The 8,725-nt window shown below is 49.8% G+C and overlaps 1 protein-coding gene across 1 annotated transcript in view; it reads right to left on the minus strand.

Annotated features, from left to right (window-relative positions):
- The window catches only part of BCR (BCR activator of RhoGEF and GTPase), a 120,760-nt gene extending 120,383 nt beyond the window's left edge, over window positions 1–377 (minus strand). Inside the window, exon 1 of the mRNA XM_077749236.1 lies at window positions 4–377. Within this exon, the coding sequence (XP_077605362.1) occupies window positions 4–338 (335 nt within the window). The 5' untranslated portion in view covers window positions 339–377. The remainder of the gene's footprint in view (window positions 1–3) is intronic.
- Between the last annotated feature and the right edge of the window lie 8,348 nt (window positions 378–8,725).

Below are 8,725 nucleotides of genomic sequence, written 5' to 3' on the forward strand. Positions count from 1 at the left end.
TGCGGCTCCTCGGGCGGCGGGTCCGTGCCGTCAGCCGACGCGGGCTGCGGGCGCTGTGCGGACAAGCGGGGCTCAGCGGCGCCGTCGGGAGGCTGCGCCGCGCGTCGGAAGCCCCAGCGCTGCCGGTCGTAGCTCTTCTTCTCCTTTGCCAGCAGCGTCTGCAGGTAGATCATGCGGAAGCGCTCCTGGTTCACCTCCTGCTCCAGGCGACGGATGGAGGCCTTGCAGCGTTCCAGTTCCTGCTCGATGTCGCCCACCGAGCGCAGCTCCATGCGCGGCGGCTCCGAGTCCGGGAACTGCGCCTTCCACGCCTCAGCGAAGCCCACCGGGTCCACCATGGCGCGGCCGGCCTCACCTGCACCGCCCGGCTGCGCGCGGGGCCCGCCTCAGTGGTGGCTCGGCGACCTCTCCNTTACGCTCCTCTGCTCTGGCTCCCGCGCCGCGCCTCGCCCGGGCCGCTGCTGCCTCCCGGGCGCTGCGCTCGACCCGGCCAGCTCTCGCCGCACTCCAGCCCTGCCCGCACTCGGCGCCGCAGGAAGGGGAGGGCCGGGGGGCGGTGGCCGTGGCGCTGCTGACGGAGCCGGGCGGGCCTCTTAAAGGGGCCGCGCCGAGGGCTGCGGGTAGAGGGGACGGGGGGGAGGAGCTGCCGAGAGGCCGCGCCCCCACCCAGACCCTGCCGTCGCTCGGTCTCCGCGCTTGGGGAAACTCTGTCCCGCGCAGTGGCGAACCTGACTGTCCTAAGCAGAGGCCCTGGCGAGTTCTGCACTCCTGGAACAAAAACACCTGGATCCTCACTTCCCCACAGCCCGGCAGCCACTCTCCAGCTTCGGGGCTGAGCCCTCTAGGGGCCACCCTTCGGGCCCCTATGCGCACAGGAGCCTGGAATGCAAGGTCACCTAGGAAAGCACGGTGGGCTTGGCTGGGCCGCCAAGACCAACAGCGCCTATGTGCCAACGGCCCCCAGCACTGTGGACTTGGGGTGGGTGATAAATCAGCTGCCACAGGGCGCTGTCGCAGAGAAAATCAACAGGAATTTCTTCCCCAGGTCACTCAACACCCACATGACCTTCCCTGTGGTCCTGAGTTGTATATTTGTCGCTGGCCTCTCCAGAGCTTCAGATGCCAGGGTAGTTTTTCCCAGAGTTTATGTGTTGAGTCTCCCTTTAAGGGGATCGCCTTAAGACTGGATGGAAGACAGGACAGTCTAGAGCCAGCAGTGAAACAAAATCATCTCTGGTACCCCAGGGAAGCCCAGAGATCTTAGACACATGGCAGAGGGCACACTTTGGGCAGTCTGAGAGGCACCAAATGAAAATACCCAAACCAGGCTGCTGGGTGAGGGAAGAGGAAACAGGATTTGTCAACCAAAGAACAGGGCCTCGGTCCTGATCTCCACTGCCTCTGTTCCTCAGTTTCTTTGGTACTGAGATGAGAACAAGGATACCTGTCTCTGAGGGCCGTTGTCCCGGCATGGATGTAAGGTGTAATCTTGCCCCCACCCCGGGTCCAGTGCCACCCAGAAGAGATGTCCCAGCATCTAATCTAGAAGGAAGAGAGCCCAGGGCTATTGGCCAGTCCAGCCTGGCTGGGGTTCAGGTCTTCCATCACTCCAGGTTTTGTGACCTGAGCAGTTCCTTTTCTCCTCTGATCCTCAGTTTTGCCCTCATATATAAAATGTGAGCACCGTGTGTAAAGCACCCAGTTGGGGCAAACATGAAACCCACTCTGGTAAATGGTCTATGGTGTTCCTTCCATGCTTATTAAGGTTAGTGCTCTGGGAGATGGCCTTGGAGGGTTACTAGAAAACGCTGGGGCCCTGAGGTCCATGCTAGGCACAGCTCACTGCCGCCCTCTGCAGGCCTCTCCACCCTCCTGCTGTCTCTCCCGCTTTGAGGCACTCAGACTGACCCCTCTTACCAAGCTTCTTTACTTTGCAGAACTCCCTCAAGGCAGGCAAGTTCTCCTGTAAAGCCTGTTTTGCAGACAAAGAAACAGAATGAGTTGATGTCCTGACATTGGAGCTGGACAGGTGAGGCTGTATTCCCAGTAGTATTCACATCCTCAATGACCTTTTCTTTAAAATGGGGATAAGTCCTGACCTCACAGGATGTGGCACATAGCAGCTTATGATCAATATTAGCTGCTTTCCTCAGATGACCTGCTCAGGTCACCAAGTGAGTTGGGTCAGGCAGGCTTCCAGAACCCCTTTCTCTGGCTGTCTCCATAAAGAATTCCAAAAGTACATACTGCTTTTTCCCTTGCTGATGGAGCCCCTCCATTTCCAGGGCAGGGAATTGTGGGCTCGTCAGAGACATTATCATTAACCACCTGGGAAAGCGAAGGATACTTTGCGGGGAATGGGGGAGGCTTCGTCTGTCAGTGAGGTGTCCCGTTCTCTGGTTTGCAAGCCCCAATTCAGCCCCACCTCCAATATTGTATATATAAGCAAACAATTCAGAAACCGGAAGATAGTGGCTATCTGCCCTGTGAGATAGCTTGTTCTGGCCCCAAAGACACTCCTCTCATCCTTGGTTCTTTCCTGAAAACACTCCTATCCTGGGTCTCTGGTCTTTTCCTGCAGAGCTTTCTTATCATCCATCCCTCCCCCAGGGAGGAAGGAATGAGGAGGAACATGGGGCCCAGATACATAACACTCTGTAATCCCCCATTAGGTGTCTGTCCCCAGCTCGATCTAAACTTCCAAGGGTGGAGATCTGTCTGTCTAGTTCCCTAGTGACTCCCCAGTGCTCAGCACATAGTAGCTGCTCAGCCAGTGCTTGCCAAAAGAGGAATCTGACGTGTGTGTGTGTGTGTGTGTGTGTGTGTGTGTGTGTAGGAACACACAACCAAGAGAGAAAGATGAACATGAGTTGGGGAGGAAAGGGTAAGGCAGACAGAGCCAGGCCATAGCAGAGGTATGTGTGCTGTGCAGGGATCCAGGAAAAGGAAGAAGTCTGGGGAGGCCTGCCAAGAGAGGTAACATCTGGGCTGGTCCTAAGGATGAGGATCAGAAAGGCAAAGACAGGGAGACTTCAAAGTTCTAAGTATATTTGAGGCACAGTTAGGAGAGGAGGCTGGTATGATGACAGGAGATGACATCATAGGCAAGGTAAGACCTTTCAGGATTGTAAGAAGTTTGGGTTTTATTCTAAATGGAAGGAAAAGCCTCTGAAAGTTTCTGAGCCTGTATAGTCTGGTGGAATTTTCCACCATGATGGACACATTCTATACTCTATACTGAACAATACAGCAGCGACTAGCTTCCCCATGCAACTCCCAGGAACTCAAAATGTGACTGCTGCAGCTGAAGAACTGGAAAAATATAGTTTAATTTAAAATTTATTTTGGGGGCTGGGACACCTGGGTGGCTCAGTTGGTTAAATGTCCAACTTCGGCTCAGATCATGATCTCACAGTGTATGGGTTAGAGCCCCCCTCCCCCGTCAGGCTCTGTGCCAACAACTTTGGATTCTGTGTCTCCCTCTCTTTCTGCCCACATAAAACTCCCCCTTCCTGGCTCTATATCCAGTCCATCTACAAGTCCAGGACAAAGCAAGTCCCCTGCTCTCTCTCTCTCTCTCTCTCTCTCTCTCTCAAATCAGAATAAACTTTAAAAAAATTAAAATTTGATTTGGGGGCACCTGACTGGCTCAGTCCATGGAGCATGCATCTCTTGATCTCAGGGTTGTGGGTTCAAGTCCCACATTAGGTATAGAGATTACTTAAAAATAAAATATTTTATAAATAAATAAATAAAATTTAGTTTGATTTAGCTTTCAAAAATGTTTATTTATTTATTTTGATGGGGGAGAGGCAGAGGGAGAGAGAGGGAATCCCAAGTAGGCTTCATGCTCAGCATGGAGCCAATGCTGGGTTTGATCTCACAATCTCAAGATCATGACCTAAGCCAATATCAAGAGTTGGGCATATAAATAACCAACTGAGCCACCCAAGTGTACCAAGTTTGATTTAGTTTTAATTAATTTAAAATCAAGTAGCCACAGTATCTGCCATAAACAGTAGAGCAACTTGTTCAAATTTGTTTTGTGGACAGGCCAGAGGTAGGAGGTGGGAGCAGGATAAGTGGACAGGGACTGTGCCACTGGTCCAGGTGTGGGACACTGGTGACTCAGACCCAGGCTAGGGGGAATCAAGGCACTAGAGAAGGGGTCAGGTTCCAGGTTTGTCCTGGACTTGTAGACGGATTGGATATGGAGCCAGGAAGGGAGAGTCTTATGGGGAAACTGGGGTGCCCATGTGAGGCTTCAAGTGCCTATAGCTCATCTACAGAGGGGGAGTCAGGTGGAGAGAGTGTGAGTCTGGGTACCGAGGTGCCATCAAGAGCAGAGACAGAAATGGGAGGGCTATTAATGAATAGCTAGTGTTTATGGCCATAGGGCAGGAGACTCTCCCCAGTCTCCCAGGAAAACTAGGTGAGGAAGGGTTAGGGGCAGGACGAGGAGGGAAGTAGAGGCAGAGAGACTGAGAGGCACTGGCCAGAGAAGTGTTAGGGATCCAGGAGTCCTGAGAGGTACAGATTGAGTGAGGAAGGTAGGGTGCCTGTGATGACTGCCAAGTTCTCAGGTGGAAGGACACTGGGTCTGGCACCAAGAGGCCAGCAGAGCCAAGGTGGGCCCCAGAGCCTGGCTGCACAAACTGGAAGCTGATGCTGGCCCATGGAGCCTTCCAAGGGGTTCATCAGGTAGAGGGGACTTTGCCAGGAGCTCTGCAAGCCCCGAGTAGCAAGTGACATTTATTTTCTTCATCATTATGCTTTTCTAAATTCTTCATAATGAAAATGTCTATCTTTTGTAATGAAAAAATAGATTTTTTTTTGTTTTTTGTTTTTATTTTTTACAACTATGTTGAGTTATAATGGATGTGCAATAAGCCGTGCATGTTTGAAGTGTGTGCTTTGATGAGTTTTGACATCTGTGAAACCATCACTATGATCTGATAACAGACATGTCCATCACTCCCAATAGATGATGATTATGGGGCTCTGTAGTTTATTAAAAAGTCAAACACACACAACTCATTGTGTTTAAAAAAATCCCCCCCCTCCCCCCCCACACACACCAGGCACCCTCAGTCATCCCTGAGCCCAGATGGAGATGCTGGCAAAACCCTCCCCAAGGCTGGCTGGCTGCCTTTTCCCTCTTTCTCTTTGCTGGAAGGAGAGTCTGGGACCCAACAGCCCCCTCTGCTGGACAGAATGCAGAACTTCTAATGTGTCAAAACTGGCTATGGAAACAACCCAATGTCCATCAATATAGATGAATAGTGTTATTCAGAATGTGGTACATCCATACAGTGAAATATTATTCAGCCATAAAAAGGAATGCAGTACTGATACTACAACATGAATAAACCTTGAAAAACTTTGGCTAAGTGAAAGAAGCCTATCCTAAAGTGTCACATGCTATATGATTCCATTTATACTAAATGTCCAGAATGGACAAATCTATAGAAATAGAAAACAGGGAGGTGCTTGGGTGGCTCGGTTGGTTAAGTGCCCAACTCTTTGATTTCAGCTCAGGTCATGATCTTGCAGTTCGTGGGGTCGAGCTCATCAGACTCCACGTGCTGACAGCAAGGAGCCTACTTGGGATTCTCTTTCTCCCACTCTCTCTCTGCCCCTCCCTTGCTCATGCCACTCTCTCTCTCTCACTCTCTCAAAATAAATAAATAAACTTAAAAAAGAGAAATGGAAAGTAGGTTGGTCGTTGTCTGGGGGGCATAGGGAGGTAAGAGGAATGGGAGTGACTGTTAATGGTCATTGAGTATTTTTGCAAATGTCATAGAATTAGATAGTGGTGATTTTTGCACAAATTTGTGAATACATTAAAAACTATGCAATTATACACTTGAAATGGGTGAATTGCATGATAGGTAAATTATATCTCAATAAGGCTGTTATATCAAAAAACAAAACATTGCTGAGGATAAGTTAAGCCAGCCCTTGGGTAGAAGCAGCCCCTGGTCCTGCTCACTGAGGAGCATTTTTCTAGAATGTCCTTTAATGCTCCCACCAGACCAGGGATTTACCCGCACTCCACAGATGAAGACATGTTTCCAGGTCACACATCCCTTCAGCTGTGGGCAGGCTTGAGAGCCTACGTTCTTTGCATCATTCTAAAGTGAAAAGACCTCACTAGTGTGAAACCAGGAAGAGACTGACCTCCTTCAAACTTCTATTTGTTCACTGTAAAATGGACTGGCCACCCTGGTCCTGGGGGACTTCCAGACACCAGGTCTGCCAGCTGCGGTTGGACAGAATGTGCACTGCACAAGGGTACACATCAAAGGGGGCAGGATTCCCAGCTTAGACCTGGTAGATATGAATATTAGTGGTGACAGCAATTGTAAAAAGGTGTCTTTTCTCACAAAAATCACTTTGTTAACAGCGGTTTTCTAACGTACAGTTATCAAACGCTTTGAGCAAGAAGTGCTATTTTTTTTTTAATGTTTTTAATTTATTTTTGAGAGTCAGAGATAGACAGCGTGAGTAGGGGAGGGTCAGAGAGAGAGACATACAGAATCCAAAGACAGGCTCCAGGCTCTGATCTAGCTGTCAGCACAGAGCCTGACGCAGGGCTCGAATCCATGAACTGTGAGATCATGACCTGAGCCAAAGCCTGATACTTAACTGACTGAGCCACCCAGGCACCCCAAGAAGTGCTATTTTTAAATTGAGGTGAAATCACATAACAAAATTCATTGTTTTAAAGTGAACAATTCAGAAAGATTTTGTGTATTCACAATGTTGTGCAACCATACAGCTTGTATCCAGTTCAAAAATATTTTCATCACCCAAAAGAAAACTCCACATCCATTAAGCAGTGGCTCCCTACATCTCCCTCTCTCCAGCCCCTGACAACCACTAATCCCCTTTCTGTCTGCACATTTCATATGACTGGATTCATATAATGTGTGGCCTTTTGCATTTGGCTTCTTTTATGAAGCATGGTGGGGTTTTTTAATTTTTTTAAAAAAATGTTTATTTATTTTAATGCCTATTTGCTTTTGAGAGAGAGAAAGAGCAAGCAGGGGACAGTAGGGAGAGAGGGAGACCCAGAATCTGAAGTAGGCTTCAGGCGCTGAGCTGTCAGCACAGCTAAACATTAATAAAATAATGTTTATTTTTGAGAGAGACAGAGAGAGAGAGAGAACACATGAGAGTGGTGAGTGGGGGAAAGGCAGAGAGAGGGAGACAGAGGATCTGAAGCAGACTCCATGCTGACAGCAGAGAGCTCTATGTGAGCCTCAAACTCACGGAGCCTTGAGATCATGACCTGAGCTGAAGCCAGGTGCCCCTGGCTTCCCAACTGGGAAGCCAGGCCCAACTGAGCCACCCAGGTGCCCCTCATTCAGCACAGTGTTTTTTAAGGTTCAACCATGTTGTAGCTTGTATTAGTGGTTCACTCCTTTTTAAGGCTGTAAATATTCCATTGTGTGGATATACCACATTCTTTTTTTTTTAAGTTTGTTTTTATTTTATTTTGAGAGAGAGAGAGAGAGAGAGTGAGCACAGGAGAGGCAGAGAGAGGGGGAAAGAGAGCATGCTTCTCATTGTCAGCACAGAACCCGTTGTGGGGCTTGAACTCACGAACTATGAGATCATGACCTGAGATGAAACCAAGAATCGGATGCTTAACCAACTGAGCCACATTCTGTTTGCCCATTCATCTATTGGTGGACATTTGGCATTGCTCTGAACATGTGTGCACATGTACTTGTTTGAATCCTTGTTTTCAATTCCTAGGAAGGGGATTTCTGGATCACATGGCGATTCTATAGCTAACTCTTTAAGGAAGTTCGCGGGTACCTTTTTCTAATTAACACAAAGGCACTGTGTGGGTACAATGCCTCTGCCCATGAGTGTTGCACAGGCTTCAGGGCTTCCAGCCATCAGCCCTCGCCAGCTGCCCAGCCTGGGGCTAGGGACTCTGTAGATGTGACTTGCTTGCCCCTTCTCAGCCACAGAGAAAAGGGCTCAGAGAAGCACAGTGACCACTTAGTCACACAGCATAAGTGAGAGTCACAGACTTGAACCCAGCCTGCCCAAGTCCCAAATTGGTGTCCCAGACCACTGTGCCATCAGGTGGGATAGTCAGATGTGGTGGGTTTTTTTGTTGTTGTTGTTTTGTTTTTTTTCTGAGAGAGAGAGAGAGACAGCGTGAGCAGGGGAGGGTCAGAGAGAGTGGGAGACACAGAATCTGAAGCAGGCTTCAGGCTCTGAGCTAGCTGTCAGCACAGAGCCCGACACGGGGCTCGAATCCATGAACTGTGAGACCATGACCTGAGCCGAAGTTGGACGCTCAACCGACTGAGCCACTGAGGCGCCCCAGACGTGGTGTTTTAAAGACAGGAGGACTTTCTGCCTCAACACCTACCTAAGACCAACTTGAAACTCTGGGCCTTTTCTTGTTCCTTCCCTGTCCTGACTGTACCCTCATGCCCACCTGATCTGGGGGACCAGAGGCCAGAGGAGGGCTCCCTTCAAGCAGGATGTGACCATGTGACCCCCATCTGTCATCTGTCATCCATCATCTGTCATCTGTCAGCCCCTGGGAGCTGCAGGCAATGGCAGAAAACTAGGGCGATCAATACAGCTGTTCTTTAGTCTGTTTGCTTGGGCTGTGCTAGACAGTGCCTGGCTGGGCACCTCCTCCAGGCTGCCAGCCCCGGGGCCAGAGTGGTGAACAGCAATCTCTGTGGGACTT

Source organism: Crocuta crocuta, unplaced genomic scaffold (assembly GCF_008692635.1).
Source record: "Crocuta crocuta isolate KB4526 unplaced genomic scaffold, BGI_CrCroc_1.0 scaffold1177, whole genome shotgun sequence".
NCBI classification, from domain to species: Eukaryota; Metazoa; Chordata; class Mammalia; order Carnivora; family Hyaenidae; genus Crocuta; species Crocuta crocuta.